The sequence below is a fragment of the Urocitellus parryii genome, chromosome X, assembly GCF_045843805.1.
Source record: "Urocitellus parryii isolate mUroPar1 chromosome X, mUroPar1.hap1, whole genome shotgun sequence".
In the NCBI taxonomy this organism is placed as follows: Eukaryota; Metazoa; Chordata; class Mammalia; order Rodentia; family Sciuridae; genus Urocitellus; species Urocitellus parryii.
This window is the reverse complement of record NC_135547.1, coordinates 37,612,349-37,638,381: the sequence shown is the minus strand read 5'-3', so window position 1 is coordinate 37,638,381 and position 26,033 is coordinate 37,612,349. Positions and strand designations below refer to the sequence as shown.

Below are 26,033 nucleotides of genomic sequence, written 5' to 3'. Positions count from 1 at the left end.
GCTGGTTTTTCAAAGATGTCCTCAAAAGGTGTTATTTCTCAAAAGAACAGACTTCTGTTTAAATAAGCCACTGTAGTGTTATAAATCATTTTCAGCTTTCTGCATAGGTCTTTGATTTAGAGTTATGATTTGGTGAGTTATCAGAATGGAAAATATCTATTCCTTATTAGTAGGGTGCTATTTTTAAAATTTATTTATTTTTATGTGGTGCTGAGGATTGAACCCAGTGCCTCATGCATGCTAGGCAAGCACTCTGCCACTGAGCTATAGCCCCAGCCCAGTAAAGTGCTATTTATAGTTGTCCTCATCATTTGTATGTTAGCCTTTTCATTTGACTAGCTTTATTTTACAAGACTACTGCAAAATAACTTCTTCACCCATAGAAATCTATCTGTATAAACACAATGATGCCATTCATTTTAATAAGTAATTATGTTTATAATTTAATGTAGTTCTTACTGTATCCTCCTGAGGAATGTGGTATTCCTGTTTTATATATGAGAAAATTGAGGTTCAGAGGTAAATGATATGGCCAAGGTCATACCCTTGGTAAATGGCAGATATATAACTTTTTGTAACAGCTTTATAATTTATATACCATTCAATTACCCTTTTAAAGTGTAAGGTTCTGTGATTTTTACTATATTCAAACTTCACAGTTAATTTTAGGACATTTTTATTATCCCCAGTAGAATCTATATACTCACTAGGGCCCACTCCTCATTGACTACCAAACCCTCAGCCCTTGACTATCACCAGTAATGTTTCCTATCTCTATGGATTTCACCTATTCTGGACATTTCTCATATAATATGTGGTCCTTTGTGATTCACAGAGATGGGTCCATGTCTAAAGTTGTATATTTGTATCCTTAACATACCTTCCACTGTGGATTGTGTTTATTTTTTACCATTTACTATTAAGTGATATCTGTCTCCTGGAAGAATTCTGGATGATTGGGGTTTGTGGTATTTGAATGACTTGATTATATTAATTAGGTTCCTTCTTACTTGTGATATTCTTTGTGCTACTTATATTTAGGAAAATAAGAGTAGATATTTCTAGGAATTGAATGAGGGCAAAATCTTTAGTACAAGAGTGATCTGTAAAATATTTATACATGCATATGCTTAAGAATGCTCATATTTTGCTTTTTTATTCAGATGACTCTTGTCTTTTCCTTTTAGCTGTCATGGGTAGCTTTAAATAGTTTTCTCACCCGTAGTGGCACATTTGTAGTAACTTAATCTTTGTTCTCACCTTAAACCCTGTTGTCCAGAGGAGTTGAAGGCCTGTGTGGTTTATGAGTGATGTTTCAGAATCAAATCCAGTTTAGACTTCTGGTGTTTTATTTGGTGGAAATCTGCCAAATTGAAGATTGATTTTTCTCTGCATTTCAATGTTATAGTGATTTTTTTAACCTTTATTTATTTATCTATATATGGTGCTGAGGATCAAACCCAGGGCCTCACACATGCTAGGTGAGCACTCTACCACTGAGCTACAATCCCAGCCCTATAATATTTTTTATAACTTCGTTGTTTATATTTTTATGTGGTACTGAAGTCCGAACCCAGTGCCTCATATATGCTAGGCAAATGCTGTACCACTGACCCACACCCCCAGCCCTGTTATAGTGATCTTAAAGTAAAATATTTCATATTTTATTGAGTCATCTTTTGAGGAGAAAAATATTTTACAAGTATTGCATGAAATAGGCTGAAAAACAAATAAGGCTTGAGATAGTCCTTTAATGTCTACCTCAGAAAACTATGGGGTATAGTCCGATTCCATTATAGTCACTACTTGAGTGTTAACTATGTATGTCACCACCATGCTAATTTATTTTCATTTAACTTAACATTCTTCAAAACCCATATAAACTAGGTATTTTATCCCTATTTTTACCATAAAGAAGTACAAAGATTAAATAAGTGGCATAAAGTTATGGGCTTTTTTTTTTTTTTTTGTGTGTGTGTGTGTGTGTGTGTGTGTGTGTGTGTACTAGGGATTGAACCTAGGGATATTCAACCACTGAGCTATATCCCTAGCCCATTTTTTATTTTTATTTTTAAATTTTGAGACAGAGTCTAAGTTGCTGAGGCTGGCTTGGAACTTGTGATCCTCCTGCCTCAGCCTCCCAAGTCACTGGATAAAGTTATGTTCTTGATTGCTACATTATACCAACCACTCTTACATGGAAAAAGTGGGCATAGTGTTCAAACAGATGTAAAAACCCTGGCTAAGAGCTAAGGGGATTTTGAAGAGAAATTTGTACTATTTGTAGCTAATTCTTAGATTCAATGTCTATTGAATACTATAAAAACTCCAATCACTTTCAAGAATGTATGCATTTTAGTTTTGAAAATATATTCATAAAACTTAAGAGAAAAAAAAAGCAAGTGTTGTCAGTTTGGATCTGCTGAGCTATAAAGACCTATGTAAACACAACTTTTGTCTTGCCTTTTTTTCTAGGGGAATATCATGAAGAGTATCTTTATCCTTCAGGTCAGTGAGATGTAATTTGACATTTTTCATTGTTGGTGGAATTTCAAACTATAAATTAATGCTACTTTTTTTCCCCTTTGGCTATATCCTCTAGAGCCAGACTATGAAACTTCAGGTGTATATGGCACAACTGTGTCTACAGCAAACTTGGTAGGTATTTAATAATAACAAATACTAATAAACTCATATCCACTATGTATTAGGCCACTGTTCTAAGAACTATATATAAATTATTTAAATCAGAGGCAATTAATTATATTCTCATTTTGTAGATGAAATTGAAGCATAGAAATTAAGTAATACATCTAACATCATACCACTTTTATGAAATTAATTCTGGTCAGATCTATCCCTTATGAAGTGGTATGAGAGGACATCCTAACATTGGTAGTGATGATCATTTAGAAGATTTTATTACGATTTTTTTTTTCAAAATGGGCTTTAAATTCCAATATTATTAACAAGTATACTTTCTGATTATGCTACATATCCAGTGAAGGTCTATAGGAAGGTTTGCTCAGGTATTCAGGCTGTGGATACTCCATCCATTTTTGAAATAAAAGGTGATAAATGGTGCATTGGGTCTTAAAGCTTTCACTGGAGATGATGCATTACTTTCTTTTTTTATTTTGTTGACCACAGAAGGTCTCACTAAAGAGTCTAATCTCTGTGTGCCTGGAAGGCAAAAATTTGGAAATATTTCGACAACACTAAGAACTACAACATTCAACTTAAAAATGTATTTTCCTCCTGCAGGCAAAATACTGACTTCTACCCCTAAAGAGACAACCTAAAAAGTCCTATTCAGTGTAATCAAACTCAAAGCACAGGATTTCTGGGTAATGTGTAAGATTCTATATATTGGGTCCAGGTACAGTTCCTCTTGATCTTGAGGCCTGAACCCAAAACCACCAAGTTTAACACCCCTCTCCCAAATTTACAGTGGTGGGATAGTGTAAAAATTACAGTAAAGTTCTTACTACTCAGAAAGGGGGAAAGTATAAGAAACATAGTTAATGGTCTGTAGCAATTCTGAGATTTATATGGGTACACATTGTGAGGGCTACCATGCTGCACATAGAGACTATTCTCTGATTTATTATTATTGGCCATATTTGAAGTAGCCACTGGAGGATAATCCTTCCTTAGTAACTGAGTGACTTTCTCAGCCTGCTTCTTAGAGAAGATAGGGGCTCAAGGATTTTTATTTCCCTTGAATGGTTTTAGTCCTGGCTCATGGTTTCTTTGGCTCTGAGTTGAATTTATTTGGATTCTGTTTGATTCCTATGTTTCTGGTACCAAAAGCTATGCTAACAATTCCATTTTTTTATAGATATACTACTTAGATTTGCTATAATTCTTTGGTTTCTTATCCCTGAGTTCTTTCTACTTGATTGCAAGTACATTGAGCTCATCAAGGATTGATGGAAGGGACATACCTTTGGATACTTTTTCATGAGGTGTTTTGTCTAAGTACACAGATTATATCCCTAGTTGAACACTTGCTTTGAGGCATCTTAATGTACTCAAAGATTTTAACAGTGATTTTATTTAATGCTACAAAACTGAGTTTTAACTGGTCTTCATCATCCAAAGCATTTATATTATATAGTTTAGGGTTGAAACATGCTTTCTTCAATCTTATGAGTCCCTAGATACAAGGACTGTGTAGTCTATTCACTATCATTCCTTTCTACACACTGCCAACTTTTTCCTACATACATCTCTGAAAAGACCTTGCTAAACTGCTGATAATAGTCAAAACATAATACTAACATTTGCATTTCTAATTCATTTCACCAATCATTATCTCCTTCCAGTTAGGTTTTTGTTATGGCAGCACCCTACATCTACTTACCAGTTTCTGTTTCAGGTTTTGCTGCATTAACACTCTTCCACCCCCACCCCACCAAAGTCTCAGTTGACTGCACATAGGAAAAGTTGTCCTTGCTAATGTTATATGTCCAGTGCAGGGTGGTTATGGCCTTCTGTTTATCATTGTCACTCAGGGATCTGGAGTGATGGGCTCATACTTTCACAGTTCAGCAGGACAAAAGATACAGAAATTGAACATTGACTATTAACATTTCTATTCATATTTCATTGGTCAAATAACTCACATGGCCATACCTAACTTTAGATGGAACCTAGAAAGGCATTCCTACCATGTACCCAAGAGAACTGGAATAATTATTTTCTATTATCTAATTATGATTAATTTTAACCTTGGAATCTTCAGGTACTAAAACTTTTGTTTTACTGTTAAGTTTTCTATACATCTTAGAAATTAGAAGAAAATTCTGATGCATAATTATTTTTCCTTTCTTGTTCCTTCCCCTACTTTGCCCCTGTTAGAAAAATAGTGTGTTTTCCCTACCCCATTATTATTATTCTCATATTGAGTATACTTTCAATACCATCTCTTGAAATAGCCATCCAAATGAAAAGGTAAATAAAAATCTTATCATTATGGGTGTCAGGAAGGGACACTTTGTTGTTCCTTTAATTTCACTTTTTCCATATTCCTTTTTGTTCTGAATTCATCATATGCCCCTAGAGCTTTGAATCTCATAAGAGGTTCCACTCCCAGCCCCCAAATCCAAAGCAAATTTTAAGTAATTTTTTGCTGCTGTATTTTTGCTGCCACAGTAATCTGTTATGCATAAGTCTAAGCCTTTTAAAATGATCTTTACTTTCACAAAAACAAGGTCTTGAGCCACAGGGAAATAGTATTTGAATCCTTACTCTGTTAACATCCTGCTTAATTAGAATGTAGCTAAACAAGCACTGAACCTATCCTTGTCCCAAACTACATAGTCAGATAAAAGGCTTTCTTTTAGGAAAACTGTTATTGGTGTTTGAAGCTTTTAGGGCAAGAAAGACCTACTAAGAAGGTGTTTCAATCCATGAGGACTGGTTGGTTGTGATGAGGATAGGTAATATAGCAGTCACCTAAATCAGGCACTAGAATGATACCTTTTGGACCATTATCTTAGTAGTCACTTGAAAACTTGAATGATTTCAGGACATATCACTTTCATTTAGCTTTAAAGATTGAAACAAAGCAGATATTTTATTAATGTGATGGCTTCTAGATTTCTCTTTGTTCAACTATATTTCTATATTCATTAAAGTCTCTTCAGGACAGAAGACCATGTTCTTTGTCTCCTCAGGATACAGTTACCTCATACAGCTACCCCCAGAAGGTAATCTCTTAGTGTTAGCAAGCATTCATTTACATGGTCTGAATAGAGGAAATGAGTTTTCTCTTTCTTTACCTTCATCATACTTCTAAGCATCTGCTTGTGTTTCTTTAAATAGTATTTTAATCTTGTGGCATCTGGCACAGTGATTCATAAATTCATTCAACAAATTGATTAAACATCTATGGTATTCCAGACACCGTTCTATGTGTTCATGTTAAACTACTCGTACTTTACCATGAAACTCTTACATAATGAATGAGTTAATATTAAATTACCTAACAAAGTTATCTTTATTTTACTGAAACTTAAATGTAAGGCTGTCCTCTGGAATTCAGAGTCAGCATAAAGAAAGGAAGTTGAAATCTAAGAGTGAATAGGATTGTCTGGGAAAAGGAAGAGATTGAGAATCTAGAATAGAGCCTGCTGTTCACAAAATTTAGAAAATGAATAGAAAATGAATAGTCAAGGATGGAAGAAAAGCATATTATGCTTCCATATTGTAGAAGTTCTGAAGAGGGAAGAATTTTGAGGAACAGTCAAGTGTCACTTGCTGCCAAGAGGTCAAACAACATAAAGATTAACAAGAGTCTACTAGAGTTTGCCATAGAGACCACAGATGACTTTGAATGCAATTTCAGAGGAACAGAGTGGGTAGCCAGGCACTCTGCAGTTAGTGGTAAGTTTCTGAAATAGAGGCTGCCAATGAGGACGGTGTTTAAGAGGAGTCTGTTACCATTGATTACCTCTTCATGCTCATCCCTGTAATAGATGCTGTGAGAAAGTAACCTGTTCTCTTGAGGAGCTTTTTCCTAAGCAGCAAAAATCGCAATCTCATGAAGTCTTGAAGTTAAAAAAATGCAAAGCACCTTTTATATTTAAAAAGTGTTTATGTGGGGAAATGTGTATGCATATATGCATTACAAATCTCTGGAATGATTGGCAGGAAACACAGAAGTGACCTGGTTGGGAAGAAGGCAACTAGGTATATGGAGGACAGGAGTTTGAAGGAAATTTTTCATTGAAGTTTCATTGAATCATTTTGTTTACCTTTTCAGGAAAACAAAATTAAAAAGCTCTCAAAATAATGTCGTGTCTTCTAAAAGAAGTAACCTTTCTATATAGGGTTTATACAAAGTTTGACTTTTCAGTGTTTTACTTATCAAAACAAAATATTTCCTATAATGTAGGTTCAGATAAGAAACCAATGCTGTTAAAGAAGCCAAACTTAAGAATTCTGAACTTTCTTCCATACTTACAGATGATGGGAAATTCTGCAGCAGTTGCGGCTTCCTGTGCCAATAATGTTCCAGCTACAGTCTTATCTAACTGTACAGCAGCTAATCAAGCTAGTAATACCTCGCCAGTTTCCTCACAGAATGTTATTCAGCCTCTATTTGTATCTCCACCTACAGGAGGTAGATCAGGTAGGTTTTTAGTGTTTGCTTACTTTGAAAGCTCTTTTCCTATTCATAAACATGTACATACGAATATTCTAGCTATTAGATAGGATGATTTTATAATATCTTGAATTTTAACTTTAAAGTTTGTGGTGCTATGCTGCAGTCTGGCTGGGCACAAAATAACTGAGCCGCCACACAGCCTTGTAGGTTCAAAACAGGAAGTCCTTTATTCTCCGCTGGCCTCCCCCCCCACACACACACACCCCACACACCCTACACACCAACCGGAAAATCCCTCCTCCGGAAATCCCTCCTCTGGCACTTCCCCAACCAACAGGAACACCCCAGGAATCCAAAGTAGCAGGCAGAGGTGGATAGCAGGGGTCTAATATACAATTGAATACACAGCTTAACATAACCATCATCATCTCAATGGCTTGCTGGCATCACCTCTCAACCACTCCTTTCTGGCAAAAATGCCATGTGTCATCCTGACTCTGCTATGGCCCTCAACAGTGCTATTCAGGAATCCATGAGATTTGAGAGTCAGGGTTTCAATTGGCTCCAGTAAGATTCTGTGCCTATCATATGCTACTGACTACTTAGAAGACTTGTACTTGTTTCTAAATCTTTGAGTTGTTTTATTATATTTCTCACTTTATTGGATAAATTTCTAAAAAGTTTGCTTAAAATACATTCCTGTGTAATGAATTATGTTCCTATAAATATCATAATAAAGAATATTAGGCTCTAGATTTTAAGAATCTAGGTTAAAATCCCAGTTTTGCAGCTTATTAGGTGTGTAATTTTGGTCATGTTACTAAACCTTTTTTTATCTATGTGCTTGGGAGTATAGATAGTACTAATTCATGAAGTAATTGTGGAATGGGAATGATTTAATATAAATTAAAATTCTCAGAATTCTGAGAAGGTTATGGCAACAACAGCATAGCTTTTCTGAGTCCTCAAGTAAAAACCTACAAACAAAATCTGCAACAAAACTAGATGATATGGTATCCACACAAACCCTCAAAATGAAGTAGGTAGGAAGAAACTACCAGCACAGGACTTTTGAATACTCTCAGATTTTTGTGTGAGCAAGAAGCTTGAAGCACTGAGGATGTTATATAGACTGAAGAATAGAAAAACCCCAAAAGAAATTAGAGTGGCCAATTTGGAATAAGTAGCTAAAACTGGGAAGGGATTTGATCTTTCTAATAGTAGGGAGTGTATGAGCCACTTTATAGAAGAACGGAAAGGTTTAGAAAGCAGTTTATTCCCTCAGACCTGACCTTGCAATGCTCCCTTTTAGGGTATTGTTTCTCACTGAGAAGTTTCTGGGAGTGGATTCAGAATTGATCATGATGGGGAAAAGAACAGGTCCAGAATAAAATTGGGGAGGATAGAACCAAGGAATCCTAGAAACCAGTTATATTTTGAATACTCCACAAAACAGAGCTTCATGAAGTCAGAAGACTATTCCCTACTTGTAAAATTAATGAAAATTAATTTTGCATATAACAAAAAAAAAAGAAAAGCATTAAGGTAAAATGGTATACAAAGATATGTTAAGAAATATTAGAATAATATCCCTGCCAGGCGTGGTGATACATGCCTGTAGTACCTGTGGCTTGGAAGGCTAAGGTGGGAGGATAGTGAGTTCAAAGGCAAGGCACTAAGCAACTCAGTGAGATCGTATCTCTAAATAAAATATAGAATAGAGCTGGGGATGTGGCTCAGTGGTCAAGTGCCCGAGTTCACTCCCGGGTAACCTTCACACACAAAATAAAAGGTCTACGGATATGGCTTTGTAGTTAAGTGCCCCTGGGCTCAATCAACCCCTGATAGAAAAGAAAAAGATGAATATCCCTGCAGATGGCAAAAGTATGCCAGAAATTAAGCTCAGCAAACTTAAAATTATAAGTCTATTTCAAAATGAGGTAAAGAAATTAACAAAATACTACAGAATGTTAAAGAATAACAGAAGTCAGAATTAGAAAAACACATGAGGCTACAATACTCAGGAAAGATTTAGAAAAAGAAGACAAACATTTTAGTAATGACAAACTACAAAGAGCCCGATCTAATATATATAGTAGGTAGAAAAACGAGGCCAGGCATAGTGGGGAATGCCTATAATCCCAGCCCCTCTATTTGGGAGGCTGAGGCAGGAAGATCTCAAGTTGGAGTCCAGCCTCAGCAACTTATTGCTATGCTGTCAAGCAAGGCAATCTCATGTGGTAATTTAAATTAGTTGCAATTCAATAAAATATTTAGTTCTTCAGTCACTTAAGCTTCATGCTAAGTGCTCAAAGCCACACGTGGCTAGCAGTTATGGTGTAGGACAACACAGAATATTTGTACCCTCATAGAAAATTATCACACAATAGTGTATAGAGAATGAGGTTTGAATTTTTACCCCAAATATGTTTCAGTCATTTTTTTTTTTTGCATTAGTTTTGGTGACCCCTTAAATTTTGTGCTGGAGCACCTCACCATACCTTAGTTTTGGCCCTTTTCTTTGATCTCTAGAGAAGTGGAGCCTTACTGTATGTATTTATATTCCCTTCTGAAATGTCCTGAAGCAGCTGCAGCTACATGGATGGGCGAAATGCCCTATGCTGATTTCTACTAATATCAGAGAAAACAGTACTTCTCTTTTTCTGGAGCCATCCCTTGAATTATACCTGTTAAGCTTATGGAGCTCAAAGTCTGAGGAGCAATTGAAAATAAAAGCCTTTCTTAAAGGGCTTACTGTACAGACAGTAACCTTCAAATTTCTTTTACTGTTGATTTAGGCCTATGAGATTGTATTAACCTCTGTCTACTGGCCTGCTATTTTCCAACTGAGTACTCCATGCTGCTTTTTATTTTTTTTAAAGAGATGGTGTGGTTTGTTTTGAGTGCTAGTTTTAAAGGAATAAAGGTGTTTTTTGTTTTTTTTTTTTTGGTAAGCCATTTTTTGTTTGGTTCATAGATTTAGAGCATTAGGGGATATTCTGAAAATTAAATTCTTTTCCCAAAAGTGGAGATTTCTAATCATATGTCAAAATTCTAAAATAGTTGAGCAAATTTAAAAAATTTACTGTTTAATTGAGATACAGTAAAATTTTTGTTTTGATGCTCAGTTCTATGAGTTTTTGATAAATGCATAAAGTTGTATAACTGCCACCACAATAAAGACAGAATTGTTTTATCACCCCCCAAAATTGTTTCATCAAGTTTTAGATCACCCTAAGACACAATATCTTATTACTATTAGCCTGTAGCTTTGTAAAAAGTACAGATGAGTATGTAATTAGTATTTGTCACTGAATGAAAACAGTGTGGATTAGTTCTTGCTAAATTATCAAAATAATAAACTTGCATAAATTGTTCCTATACTAACCTCAGGCTACTTGAACCCAAATATTCAATCCTTTATTGAATGATGCAATGAAACTTTCTATACTCTTAGGGCTAAAATGATAGTGCCAGTAATACAGCAATGAAATTTGGTACTTGAATTTCCCAATTTGGCAAAAGTAATTAGTTTAATTGATCATTTATCAAAAAATGAACAAATTTAATTTGGCATATTATACATGTGTATGTATGTTTTTGCTATGTTGGAACCATAATTTTTCCTTTATCATAATAGAGGATGAATATTTAAGCATTATATTTTCATTTCACATATCAAAAATTATAAGTCATAAATGAGCATTGTTTTTAAGCTGTTTTAACAAGCATGAAATGTTGAAAGGATAAAATATTGCATATATCCTGCTTTGTTTTAGATTTTTGTTCCTCCTTAGAGATTAAACTGTGGTAAGCTGAAGTTACCTATATTCCTCAGATGCTTACCAGTAGAATTCTTCAGACATAACTGAAAACTCTGAAATCTCTAATCTGTGCTGTTTAATCTGTCTCTTCTGAACTTCTACATCTTATAATTTTGACTGACAGATTGCTGAAAACATCTTTAAATTTTTGTTGGGTATAAAGCTAAGTAACCTTCCAACTTTTTGTTTTTAAGTCAAACTATGAGTTAAGAATTCTTTGATCATATTCAGGAAATAAGAAAAGCAGAAGATGAACTATTGCTTTTAAGATGTTACTCTTGTGCACTGACACTTTGTTTTGTTTGTTAGTGATTGCAGCACCATCCTATCCATACCATTCTGTTCCTGCTGCTGGGTCCTCTCTTCCACCACCACCACTACCACTTCCTGCTTCTGCTCTTGAAATGGGGGAGGCTTCAAACTTGCCACCTCCACCTCCACCTCCACCCTATTCCTGTGATCCAAGTGGCAGTGATCTGCCTCAAGGTAAGTAGATTTTGAGACTTGTATAAGTTTATTTATGTCTGAGCAATTTTTAAGAGCTATCTTTGGTTGACCTATGGGGTGGGGAACCAAATGGAAATTGACTTGAGAGCATAATCCTGGGTAATTGACTAGGGAAAGGATCAATTGTAAATTAAAAGCTGAGAATATCTTCTGTATAATAAATGGGTAGTTCATTTCAACAACTCATAATGTTTTTTGTTTGTTTTAGTAGCAACCTGTCTATCCTGAAGTTTCTCAAATGAGTAGCTTTGCTTTTCTCAGTTATTTTTCTTGAAAAGCAGGAGTTGGTATCAGAATTTTTCCTTATACATTCTTTGCATAAACTTACGAAATTATTGCAATCTTGAGTGCAACTGAATTTTGAATAGGGCTCATAAGGGTCTGATCTGCCTTGGATTTCAGCTATGTGTTCCTGTTTCTAAAGAGTAATTTTCCACGGGAAGTTTTTTGTTACCTCTCCATTTGTCAGTATTTACTCAAGAGAATTATAGTTGCCGGAGAATTATAGTTGTTGGTCATTTGCAGCTTGCTTATATTTTTGGCTTAGCATTCTCTTGATTTTTCTAGCTGCTTATCTACTCTGTTGTGAGTTTTTCCCTAGCCCTTAAGGCAATCATCAAAATTGTCTCCAACTCCATTCTGTTTTTTTCCCCTACCTTAAAACTTTATTGTGTCTATGTAGTGATTCCCAAATTGTGCATTGGTCTCAAAAGTTTCAGTTAGCTTGTTTTCTAGCTGCTTTCAAGGTATTTCCTGTAGCTTTTTAGACTTCCATTTCAAACTTAAATGTCCATGATAAAATTCCTCATCTCCCTTTCTTATTCCAGGCCACACAAAATATTGATTCTTCTTATTTTCTTAAATTTCCATCTAATTTACCCAATATCTAAATCCTGATTTCTATATTCTCTCTCCTTTCTTCCCCCTCTGTGTCCAAGATGTCACCACATAATGCTGACTTTCATTTTCCAGCATTTTATTATGAAAATATTCAAGCATACATCAGAATTTTTTTTTAATTTTTAGAGTGGTGGGGATCAAACCCAGGGTCTCAGACATGCCAGACAAGCACTCTTACCACTAAGTCACATCCCAGCTTTTGTAGTTGAATTTTCAAATGCGTAGTAATATATTCATCATCAAGATTCTGTCTTTAATGTTTATCTAGCTTTGTCACATGTTTGTTCATCTTGCCCTCCATTTATCTCCCTGTCAATTGATTCATCCATCTCACTTTTTAAAAAAATTTTTAGTTGACAAACATTTATTTTAGTTATTTTTATGTGGTGCTGAGAATCAAACCCAGTGCCTCACACATGCCTGGCAAACACTATCACTAAGCTCCAACCCCAACCCTCCATCTTATCTTTATGAATTGAAAAAAATATATATAGATATCAGTAGACCTTCCCAGAATAGGTAAAGAACATGTGGTATAAATTTCCAAAATGGAATGCTATTCACCTGTAGAAAGGATAAAACCCTGTCATTTGTAGAAACATGGATGAACCTGGAGGACATTATGTTCAGTGAAATAAGTTAGGCACACAAATATCACCTGATCTCACTCATTTGGAATCTTAAACTGATCTTATGGAAGTACTGAGTAGAAGAGTGATTATTAGAGGCTGGGAAGGGTAGAGGGGAGAGGAGGATAGGGTAAAGATTGGTCAGTGGGTACAAAATTATAGTTAGATAGTCTGGTATTCCATTTCTATAGTTAATAATGTATATTTCAAAATAACTAGAAGAAAATATTTTGAATGTTTCACCACAAAGAAATGTTAAACGTTTGTGATGATGAATATGCTTAATACCCTGATTAGATCATTACATAATGTATACATGTGTCAACATGGGATATCATGTTATACCTCATAAATATGTACATTATGCATTGATTATAATCAAAACAATGCATGCACCTGTGTTACCTAAATCCCATTCAAGGTATTAAACATTATTAAGCTGGGCATGGTGACACACACCTGTTATCCCAGTGACTCGAGAGGCTGAGGCAGGGGGATTGGACATTCAAGACCAATCTCAGCAATTTAGCAAGACCCTATTAAAAAAAAACTAAAATTCTGGGGATGTGGCTGAGTGGTAAATCACCTGTGGGTTCAAGCTCCAGTGTCCCCCCCAAAAAATTACCATCCCACTGTGTTTTCTTATGTCTTTCCTGGGTCCCCTCACTATTTTCTCCCAGAGTCAGCCACTGTTCTGATTTTTTTCTACCATAGATTAGTTTTGTACGTTTTAAAATTCCATCAATACAGTATATAGTATTTATAGAAAGCTTCTTAAACTCAGCATAATGTTTTTGATATTTATGCATGCTGCATATATTGATAGTCCATTTTCTTTTATTGCTGATTAATAGTTCATTGTATCAGTATTCCAAAGTTGATCCATTTTCCTGTTGATTTACATCTGGGCTATTTCCAGTTTGAAGCTGTTACAAATAAAGACTGACAGACTTTCTTGCTCAAGTCTTTGTGAATAAATGTTTTCATTTCCTTTGAATAAATACCTAGCAGTGGAATTGCTAGGTCATAGAAATTTGTGTTTACTTTTATAAGAAATTGCCAAACATTTTTCTAAAGCTGTACTATTTTGAACTCCCACTAGCACAAGAATTTCTTATCCTCACAAACATCAGTGCTGTCACTTGCTTTTATCTTAAGTATTGTGGTGATTAATGAGGACACTTTAATCCCACCCCCAACCTCCACACCCAATCATGGTAGAGCACATCTGTAATCTCAGCTACAGGAGGGATGAGGCAGGAGGATCACAAGTTGGAAGCTAACATTGTCAACTTAGTGAGATCCTGTCTTAAAAGAAAAAAATAATAAAAGGACTAGGAATGTAACTCTGTGATAGAACACCCCTGAGTTCACTCCTCACTACTTTAAAAAATAAAACAGACCATTTTGTAGAGCAGTTTTCTGTTTACAGCATAATTTAGAGGAAGGTACAGCAATTTTCCGTATACCTCCTATCTTCAAATGTGCATAGCCTACTATATTATCAACATCCCCACACCAGACTGGTACATTTGTTATAATTGTTGCAACTACATTAACACATTATTGTCCTTCAAAGATGTATTCATAGTTTTCTTTAGAGTTTACACTTGCTGTTGTACATGTTGGTTTGGACAAATATATAATACATTTCCTCCATTACAGTATTACACATAAGTTGGTTTTGTTGTTGTTGTTACTGGGGATTGAATTTGGGTCACTGGACTACTGACTGAGCCATCTCCCCAGCCCTATTTTGTATTTTATTTAGACACAGGGTCTCAGTAAGAGTTATTTACTGCTTTGCTTTTGCTGAGGCTGGCTTTGAACTCTCTATCCTTCTGTCTCAGCCTCCTGAGCCTCTGAGATTACAGATGTGCACCACTGCTCCCAGCACACTTTTTTTGTTTTTGTTTTTGTTTTTTAACTAATAAAACACCTCTGTGCTCCATGTAATCATACCACCTCCCCCAACCTCTGGCAATCACTGATCGTTTTATTGTCTTCATAATATTGCTTTTTTCAGAAGGCCATATAATTGTGATCATATAGAATGTAACACTTTCAGATTTCCTTCTTTCACTCAGTGATATGTATTGAAGGTTCCTCCATGTATTTTTATGGCTTCTTAGCTCATTTTGTTTGAACACTGAATAATAATCCATTGTCTGGAGATATCACAGTTTATATATCCATTTACCCTGTAAAGGATATCTTGGTAGCTTCTACGTTTGGACAATTAATAAGTAAAATAAGTAAACATCCTAGGACAACATTTTGTTTGGAAGTATTTTCAACTTTTGAGTAAATACCAAGAACCATGATTGCTGGGTCAGATGGTAAAAGTATATTTAGTTTTGTAAGAAACTGCCAAATTATCTTCCAAAAGTGACTATTCTTTTTTTAATATTTATTTTTTATGTGTACATGAACACAACACAATGCAGTTTTATTTTTATGTGGTGCTGAGGATCGAACCCGGGTCTTGCCCAAGCTAGGCGAGCGCTCTACCGCTGAGCCACAATCCCAGCCCAAAAGTGACTATCCTTTTGCATTCCCACCAACAATTAATGAGAATTCCTACTGCTTCATATTCATACCAGCACTGGTGTTACCGGTGTTCTGGATATTGGCCATTCTAATCGGTGTGGAATGGCATCTCATTACTTTAATTTGCATTTCCCTTAGAGCATATGATATAGAGCATCTTTTCAGGTGTACTTTTGCCATCTATATATCTTTGATGTGGTGTCTTTTAAGGTCTTTGGCTCATATTGAAATCAGGTTGTTTTCTTATAGTTGAATTTTAAGAATTTTATATATTTTGGATAACATCTATTCAGATATGTTTTTGCACATATTTTTTCTTCCAGTCTGTGGCTTATCTTTTCATTTCTTTCGATGGCATCTTTCACAGATATTTTAAATTGTAATGAAGTTCACTTTATCAATTACTTCTTTTATAGATCATGCCTATGGTGTTGTATCTGAAAAGTCATCACCTAACCAGGCCATTTGTTTCTGAAAGTCGTCACCAAATCAGGTCATTTAGATTTTCTCCTAGGAGTTATCTTCTAGGAGTTTTATACTTTTGTGTTTTTAATTTACATTTCTGATCCATTTTGAGTCAACTTTTGTGAAGAGTATAAGGTCTTTGTATAGATTTTTTTTTGCATGTGGAGATCCATTTGAGTATTGTTTTCATGTGCTTATTGACCATTTGCATATTTTTTATAAAGGATCTGTTATATCTTATTTTTGTCACTTGTATTATATTAAATTGTAGAAATTCTTTACATATTCCAAATACTAGTCTTTTGTCAGGTATGTTTTGTGAATATTTTCTCCTTTCTTTGGCTTAACTATTTTCTTCATTGTGTATTTTGGTGAGCCTTAGTGTTTTTTTTTTTTTTTTATTGGATGTTCGAAACATTACAAAGCTCTTGACATATCATATTTCATACATTAGATTCAAGTGGGTTATGAACTCCCATTTTTACCCCAAATACTGATTGCAGAATCACATCGGTGACACATCCACATTTTTACATAATGCCATATTAGTAACTGTTGTATTCTGCTACCTTTCCTATCCTCTACTATCCCCCCTCCCCTCCCCTCCCATCTTCTCTCTCTACCCCATCTACTGTAATTCATTTCCCTGCTTGTTTATTATCCCATTCCCCTCACAACCTCTTATATGTAATTTTGTATAACAGTGAGGGTCTCCCTCCATTTCCATGCAATTTCCCTTTTCTCTCCCTTTCCCTCCCACCTCATGTCTCTGTTTAATGTTAATCCTTTCTTTCTGCTCTTCCTCCCTGTTCTGTTCTTAGTTGCGTGAGCCTTAGTTTTAATTGTAATAAAATCCACTTTGCTTTCTTTAACCTAAGATATTTTTGCGCACCCACAAGATATTCTGCTATGATTTCCTGTAAAAATTGTGCTTTTAGTTTTGTGTTTAGGTCTGTAATTATCTCAAATTAATTTTTATTTATGGTGTGAGATGGAGGTTGAGGTCAGTTTATTTTTTTACCTTATGGCTGGCTTTTCGGTATTCTAGCAGTACCTTTATGAAAAAGATTTTCCCTTATTGTTTCACATTGGTTTTGGCCAAAAATCAAATGACTATTTAGAGTGCTGGTCTGTGTCTGAACAATTGATCTATTTTTCAATCCTTATGCTAGTACCACACAATTTTTATAATAAATTATCTGTAAGTTATCTAACACTTTTTTAGGTATTCTGAGTCATTTGCATTTCCATTTGACTGACAGTTTTTTTAATATTTATTTTTTAGGTGTAGATGGACACAACACAATGCCTTTATTTTTTATGTGGTGCTGAGGATCGAACCCGGGTCCCGCTCATGCTAGGCGAGTGCTCTACCGCTGAGCCATAATCCCAGCCCCTTGACTGACAGTTTTTACCTCATGTCTTTCCCTACCTCCCTAAAACACTTGGTAATTTGGGATTACTCAGTTTGGGGAGAATTGCCATTTTATTGCCACTTTGAATCCACGAACCATAATATCATAGTAATCTATTTAGACCTTCTTTGGTTTCTAAACAATATTTTTGATATAGCAATCTTTTACATCTTTTGTTAAAAATAGTCCTATATGTTTAAGGTTTTGGTGTTGTAGTAAATAGATTAAACTTTCATTTTCTAATTTTGTCCCTCTAATACACAAAAAATTCGGTTGATTTTTGTGTGGTGTGTTAACCTTGGCTGATTTATTAAAAAATTGTGTTTTCCTTTTTCTAGTATGTTTTAAAAATTATCCACTGTCTCCATCCTAGGTCATGCCTTTACTGAACAATTTAATTAGCTTCTCAATTATCTGGTTTCTGTATCACTTTGCATCTCTTCCTAGTTCAGAACCCTTCAGTGATTCTTCAGTTTCTGTGAAGTTCAACGGGTTAACTATGACAATTATGGCTTTCTACTATCTCATCTCTACTTCATTCCAATCTTTGATTCTTCTGTGAACTCTGTGCACCTAGTTTTGTATTTCTAAGTCTTTTCTGTGTGATGATTGCATTCATTCTTTCTGCATGCATTCTTCTAACTTCTTATTGACCCCCAAAAGATACTCTGCCCCCATTAGTAGTTGCTCCCCATTCCTCCTCGCCCTGCCTACTTTTTGTTTCCATAGCTTTGCCTATTATAGTATTTCATGTAAATGTAATATAACAATATGTAGTCTTTTGTGCCTGGCTTTTTTTCCCTTAATGTTTTCAAGGTTTATCCATGTTGTATAGCATGTATCAGTACTTCATTCTTTTCTGTTGCTGAATAATATGTCATTTTATGGATAAACTGAAATTATCTGTCAGGTCAATCAGTAAAAATATATTTAGAGATACAGTTAGAGTGCAAGAATAGTATATTTAGCATGTTTACGTTCCCAGGATTGTAGCAAAACACACAGAATGCTAACATTCTCTCTTCCTCAATACATCTAGTTTTGTTCATTTGTGAAATAAAAGTACTATAATGTCTGGAGAAATTTTATCACTTTGTTTCTTCTTAAATACAGAATGGCATTCCTGTAGCATCTATCTAATATTAAGAATAGAAATATAATTTGTATTTGGTAATTAAACCTTGTACCAGAAAAAAATGGTCTTAGGTAAATGTTCACTTATTATGAGATAGAATTGACGATTATGTCAGTGTGGACTATAATTGACTACAGTTGACTACAAATGAATACATTTATATCTACTTTAATAATGCTCAAAGAGAAAAGCTTTTAAATGATAGTTCTAATTGCTTATGTCAATCTATCACTAAATTAGAACTTTTTCATTTTAGATACAAAAGTTTTGCAGTACTATTTCAATCTGGGATTGCAGGTAAGTGTCATGTTTAAATTGCTTTGATAAATTCTATACTCAAAATATCTGTTTTGAAAAATCAGATACTTGAACTTTAAAAACCAAAAACACTGTGACAGAACTAAGATTTTTATTGTTTTCTGACAGGTCACTGAAGATAACTAACCATGTTTTCCACTTTAGCCTCCCAGTGGTTCAGTTTCTTTTATTATAAATACTTGTAAATCGAAAGTGGGGACTGGACTCTTAAGTTGCACAACTTCAGCATATATTAGTCTTCACATTTAACATTATATACCAACAATTTACTGTTATATACTCAAAATAAATGGATTGTTTATTCAGCTTACTTCAAAGATTTTTGCTATTTATTTTATATGAAAACTAATTCAGACATTTAAATAATTATTTTAAAAAGCAGTCATATATTCATACATATTTGTCAAAAACTGTTTTTCACCACTCTGCTGGGTTATAAAGGTGGGTACTGACAAAAATCTTAGCACAGGAAGGTGTCCCTGATTTGAGGTGAGAGCTCCTTTTTATTTTATTCCTTTAGGGATCATTTTCCCCTGAAACACACTTTATTTATTTATTCATTTATTTTTACAGATGTACTTTATTTTTTTTTTTATTATCTACACATGACATTACAATGATCTTGGCAGTTCATACAATTGTATCATTGGGGTATAGTTTCTCATTTTTCTAATTGTACAGATTGCAGAATCACTGGTCATACAGTCACCTATATACATACAGTAATCATAATAAAACACTTTATTTCTGATACAACAAGATGGTGTGTTTATTGAAAGGACATATTTTTCTGAAAAGACATCTTAAGATTTGGCAGACAATAATAATATATAGTCTCCTGGATAATACTCATATAGTTCATATTCTTTATCACTGATTTCCTTACAACTTTATACATATTATACATCTAAATTAAGAATGGTATAGTGGTTTTTTTCCCCCCTTTGAGACTTTTTTCCCTAAATGTAGTTTTAAGAATTGATAAATTACTTGTCCTTTAGTTGTATTTTTTATGGTCACATGTGGAAACTTGTTATCTGTCCTACAAGACTGAGGCATTTGAAAATATTCTTCCCAATGAGCACAATGATGCACACCTGTTTTAGCTACTGAGGAAGCTGAGGTGGAAGGATAACTTGAACCCATGGAGTTCAAGGGCAGCCTAGGCAACAACATAGGGAAACTGTATCTCAGAGAAAAAAATATTTTCCTGCTTTTTACAACATGAGAATACCAGGAAATGCAGAATAGGTGCTTTAATACTTTCAAAAATAGTAATGTTCATGACATTACATTTGGGAAATACTGAGGTATAAAAAAACTAATATTACCTGTTATAACCACTGTGAATTTTGAAACATTTCCTTACAGTTTTCTAATTTTTATGTTACAAAATAGAGATTATGCTATATAAAATTTTACTTGTTTAATTTAAGATGAGTAACTTTGTGTTTAAATATTTAATAGCATGACTTTTTTGCTGTATAGTACTCCTTTATGAACATCTAATAATTTATTCACCCAGCACCTTATTGTTAAATACTTAAGTTGTTCAGTGATTAATGCTTTTTAAAATAATGCTACAAAAGAATCTGGATCTTTGTATTCAGATTTTTGTATATCTCTGATTTCCTTAGCAAGCTTTTCTATAATTCGTAGGTCCAAATATGAGGTAAGAGATACTGCAAAAATCTTAGTTCTAGAAGAGAACAAATTTTCTAAATATCAAATCTTACCCCACCTGGAAATGGACACATTTTTTAAAGTGATGAACTAAAATACTTTAAGAAAAGGGAATAGTAAAATTTCTTCTTGTTGTTGCCCTTTCTTGCTCCAGTGCTATCACCACAACTACTGGCACTCCATGGTCTATGCGCCACAGATGCAACAGCAGCAGCTTTATGTAGAGAATTATCCAATGTATTGTGAACCACCTTCTCTGGTAGACCAAACTGCTCCTCACTTTTACAGTGAGGTAGGGAGAGCAAGTGGTACACACATAGAAGCATCAACACATGGTGAGTCTGTAATGGGATTGCTTGCAAGAAAGATAATGGGATTTTATTGTGTACAATTTAATTATAATCTTTTAGATGTTTCATTGGAGCTATATACCTAGACCAGCAGTTATAAAAGTATGATATGTGGACCCCTTGAGGTCCCTGGACCTTTCAAGAGATTAATAGCAATACTAAGATTCTGTTTGTCTTATTGCATTACATTTGCATTCAGGGTGCAAAAATCAGTGGTGGGTAAAATTGCTTGTACCTAATCACAAACTAAATAACTAGCACCAAATTCTGCTAGTGGTCAGTATCTTCTGACTGCCACACGATTTGTACAAAAGTACTAATTTTCTCTTGTTTTGGTCAAAGATGTTATTTTTACTAACTTTTTGTGCTTTTGTATTTAATAGTCTTTGTGACAAAATGGGAACTATTTATAAAACACTGTGCATACTGGACGAAGTATGCTGATTCACGTAAGGAAAAGATGCTTGTGCTATTGAGTTACTAGCTGAACTAGCTGACTTTTTTTTTTTTTTTTTTGGAGGTTCTAGAGATAGAACTCAGGGCCTCACACATGCTGGGCAGTCATTCTGCTGCTGAGCTACATACCCAGCCCCCAGCTAACATATTTTTAATGGATCGTTCTTTTTACTTGAAAAGCTGACAGACAAATTATGGCTGTTTGTACTTGATTGATCTGCCCAACACTTTCTCAAATGAACAAAGTCAGACTATGACTTAAGAAAAAACAACATGGTAATATTTGTTAAAGAAAATTCCAACTTTCCAATAAAAATTAGAGAACCTGGATCTGCTATCATAAGCTCAACAGCTTTCCAGGGATTACAACTCTGCTAATAAGTGGAGTTATTAGTGAATGCAGTTTTATAAATTGTATAATGAAATATATCCATATTTGGGAGACCAATATAACCATGTGAAGTAAAAGTTTCCCAATTACTAACTCATGATGTTACTCATGCCTCATTTTGTAAAAGAGCTATCCAAAGTGCAAGATAAAACAATGAATTTTAATGTAACAGTATGAAAAGTGCACATTGCCAGTGATCTTTGAGAAACTACCCCTTAGTATAGTTTTGGTGTAGCATCAAAGAATATAATTACCTGAAGTCTTGTTATTAAAGGACTTCTCTTTTCTACCTACATGTCTGCGTGAGGACAGACTTCTTCATATACTTCAACTAAGACAACATAGCAATAGATTAAATACAGAAGTGCATATGAGAACCCAACTGTCATCTATTAAGCCATACATTAGAAATTTGAACAAGTATAGAACAATGGCACTCTTACATTTTTTTGTTGTTGGCTACACATTCATATATAATTTAAAATTTTCTCATTTAAATTCCCAATACAGTAAATATCAATAGCTATAGTCCACATAAAAAAGCTGTTTGGGGTTCTCAAGTTTTTAAAAGCATAAGGGGTCCCTGAGACCCAAAAGTTTAAGAACCACTATGTTAGACCGTAAGTATAGTTGCTGTGTGAGCTCAGAGTATAGTACAGATAAAGAGGCATTTTAGGGGGATTTAGGATCTTTGGACTACCCTTCTTGGACAGAATCAGAATAATTTCTCTACTTCTCTAGAGAAGTGATGTGAACTAACCTACCAGATGTGTTTCAAATCCCAGCACTGCTACTCAGTGGCTGTGATCTCTTCTAAGTTACCTAACCTCCCTAAACCTGATTTTCTGTATCATGGGAAATATCTAACTTGTCAGGGTTCTAAGAACTAATAAACACCTTATGTGTTCATATACTGTTTGGTGTATATTAGGAATGCTAATTTCCTTTTTCTCTCCCTTATAAAGCATATTTTTGGTTTTGAAATGTGATTAGTCCCAGAATCTTATCATTATGTGTGTTGATGTGATATGACCTATAGTTATTTAAAAATGTCATTCTTCATTGCATTTTTGTGCAATGTACCTTTTATAAGGTCATTTTTAATTATAGTAAACCATGAGGCAGTGGCAGTCTTTAATTCACAGAATAGCCTAAGATAACCAAAGGAATTAAAGATTCCTTTGTATCTCATAGGTATAGTCACTGTAGCAAGATCAGATCAGCATTGTCTATTTCCACTGAAACTGATGTATAGTAGCAGAAGTGTTGTAAAATAATATTAGGATCCCAAAAAACATTTATGAGAAGATACTTTTAGAATGATCTTCTGTATTATACCTTTAAGTATACATCAGACTGTACAGACACCTGCATTTTTCATTGCTAAATTGGTACAAAATGATTATTTGGATGATTCGTGTTATACTGGAAAACTGCTGGGAAATTTAATTATGACCACTTCTTATAAGAGCTGGAAGCATGCTAGAGAATGTTTATGTATTTAGCTTGTTGACACTTAAATCATCCCAGAACACTATCTACAGAAAGAATAGATTTGACGACACATTTTAAATGTATGTATAATTTTTTATTTGAAATGTTTTGAATAAATTTTTGGTAGCTTGTTTTAGACACTGTCGTTTTAAAAATGATACCATTTTTGATGCTGAAGATCAAACCTAGTACCTCACACATACTAGGCAAGGGCGGGCGCTACCACTGAGCCACAACCCCAGCCCCAGACACTATTGTTTATATCTGATGTGCTCCTGTTGCAGTTCCTGTGAACTTTCTTATACTAAATATATTTTTCACCTCTAATACCACCCATTTGTGGGCTAGGGTATAGGTCATTGGCAGAGTGATTGCCTAGAACATATTAGGCACTGGGTTCAGTTCTTAACACTGTATAAAAATAAATAAATTAATAAATAAAATCATTATAAAATTACAAAGATCATTTATAACTGGAGTTCTGCTGTAGTGGATTTTTGTATATAAAGCATACTATATGCATTCTTTGTTTCAGGTACTTTTCTGAATATTGACCCTGGATCTATCCCTCGTGGAGCAGTCTATTATCCAGTAATGTCAGATCCCTATGGCCAGCCTCCTTTGCCAGGTTTTGATTCCTGCCTTCCTGTTGTGCCAGATCATTCCTATGTTGCCTCCTGGCATCCAGTTGGTATAGCATATGGTGGTTCTCAAATTCATGGTGCTATAAATCCTGGGCCGGTTGGCTATATTGCTTCACCTTCTTCAGCTTCTCATTATGTACCTCAGAATATGTAAGATGCAGCAATATGAAGAATATTGCACTGCCGTTTTCTTGCTGTTTGGTTTTCAAAGAGTGTTTTATGTTACTGTTTAAGTGATGTAGGTGGTAAAAGTCATCATTCTTGTATCTGTCTTTAAGATTATTTTATCTTTTCATTTAAAATATTCCTCTAAAGGAATACTACTTTGGGCTGTGAATAAGGAAATCCAGATGGATGTACAACTAGCCCCATGTTGAGCATAGTTCATTGTATTCAGATGTTTTCCTATCAGCCAGCTTGTCACCTTTGTATTAGCTGATGGTGCCAATTGATAAAAGGAGTAATCATACAAACTATTAACCTTGGTACAAGTATCATACATATTAATATTAATACCTTGGTTCAGACAAAACTGTTCAAAATTGGAATAATTTCAACTTTCTAGAAAGTAAAACAGCAAACCCAAGAGTTTTTGTTTCTGAAAATCTTAATATTAAATGAGAGAGCTCTTCAGGTTTCTTAAGAATTAATCTGACCTGAGTTGTGTTCTGTGATGTTAATCAGTTTTGAAGGCACATGGTGCTCTGCTTTAGATTTCTCTCATATGTTATTGTTTAATATTAGATGTATGTAACTGTTTTACTGCACAGTATTGAATTGGTGTCCTTTGCACAGTTAGCAGTAAATAAAAACGAGCATTTAAAATTACCAAAATGAGTGTTTTTTTTTTCTTTTTCATGACAGTGAAAAGTGTACTAGACATTTGATTGTTTCAACATGTTTTCCTCTGGCATTTTAGTTGCAAAGAATGTGAAATTATAGTTTGGGCTGGGGGGGTGCAGTTGCAGGGCCACTTGAAAAACATTTCAATATCAGGTCATTGCAGTGCATACTGTCTAGTTCTTTTCTCTTGGGAATGTATATTTTTAAATTGTTTTTCTGGTTTTAAATAAATCTGTAGCTCAGTGTGGTGTGGTACATGCTTATAAGGAGGCTGAGACAGGAAGAACACAAGTTCAAGGCCAGCCCCAGCAACTTAGTGAGGCCCTAAGCAACTTAATGAGACCCTGTCTCAAAATAAAAATGGCTGGGGATGTAGCTTTAAGGTGCTCCTGTGTTCAATCCCTGGTAAACCCCCACCCAACCTCCAAAAAATCTATAACTCCCCTATGGAACTTTCATGTAGAATTGCTTTCTCATTGTCCTGTACTTCTAATAGTTTTCATATCTTCCAGTTTTTGTTCTTAGATTATCTTGCAAAGACTAGCTTTTCTCTGACTTTGTGTGAGACACATTTCATCAATCTTTTTTGCTTTCCTCCATCTGTCTAAAAGCCACAAAATCTGTATTGATCAATTCTTCTCTTAGGGCTACTTCATCCAAAATGCTTTGGTATATCTTACCTCATAGATATTTAAAGTTTTCTTTGGTTGCCACAAAACCTATTTACAAATATCATCATCTTTAAAGGTTAATTTTTGCTTGTGAATCAGTCTGTCTTTGACCTGTAAAGCTGCACCTCAGGCAAAAAGAACCATTTGAGGCATTAGGGCTTGAGGAGCTTCACTAGTACTAGAGTGGAATCTATTGCCAAGAAGAGATTCTGTCTTCAATGTCCTATTCTTATGATGATTGATATTACTGAATCCCAAATAAGCCAGTGTACTAGTTAGAGGTTTCTGCTTCATATCAGTCATGGTATTGGTTGAGTTTTTTGGTTTTGTATCCTTGATCTTTAGGCCTTGCTCTAAAAGTAGGCATGTGACAACTTTAGTAAAGAAAGATGGATGACAGGGCACTGATCTTTACAACGGTCTGCTCTGCTAATCTTGTGGGTTTTCAATTTGTGTAGTCTACAAATTGTTTTGCGTAAAGGTTTTAGTCAAGCTTACCAGCATGGAGCAAATGCTCCCCCAATGTTTTTCAATGTGCTAACATTTCTGAAGTATAGCAAGTGATTTCTTATATTTTGAACGGTCAGTGGTTCACTAAGTAGTGTCTAAGAGGTGTTTTAGAAGATTTTAGTCTTTCTTGAGAA

The 26,033-nt window shown here is 34.6% G+C and overlaps 1 protein-coding gene across 3 annotated transcripts in view; it reads left to right on the top strand.

Moving 5' to 3' along the window:
- Positions 1 to 24,685, top strand: part of Alg13 (ALG13 UDP-N-acetylglucosaminyltransferase subunit) — a 72,757-nt gene extending 48,072 nt beyond the window's left edge. For 2 of the 3 annotated variants that reach the window (XM_026396779.2, XM_026396776.2), the window contains 8 exons: positions 2,476 to 2,508; positions 2,603 to 2,658; positions 5,643 to 5,714; positions 6,973 to 7,138; positions 11,248 to 11,424; positions 18,796 to 18,836; positions 20,695 to 20,875; positions 23,767 to 24,685. In XM_026396779.2, the coding sequence (XP_026252564.1) occupies positions 2,476 to 2,508; positions 2,603 to 2,658; positions 5,643 to 5,714; positions 6,973 to 7,138; positions 11,248 to 11,424; positions 18,796 to 18,836; positions 20,695 to 20,875; positions 23,767 to 24,029 (989 nt within the window). In that variant the 3' untranslated portion in view covers positions 24,030 to 24,685. The remainder of the gene's footprint in view (positions 1 to 2,475; positions 2,509 to 2,602; positions 2,659 to 5,642; positions 5,715 to 6,972; positions 7,139 to 11,247; positions 11,425 to 18,795; positions 18,837 to 20,694; positions 20,876 to 23,766) is intronic. The other variant, XM_026396778.2, reaches the window with a different exon arrangement.
- Positions 24,686 to 26,033: the final 1,348 nt, after the last annotated feature.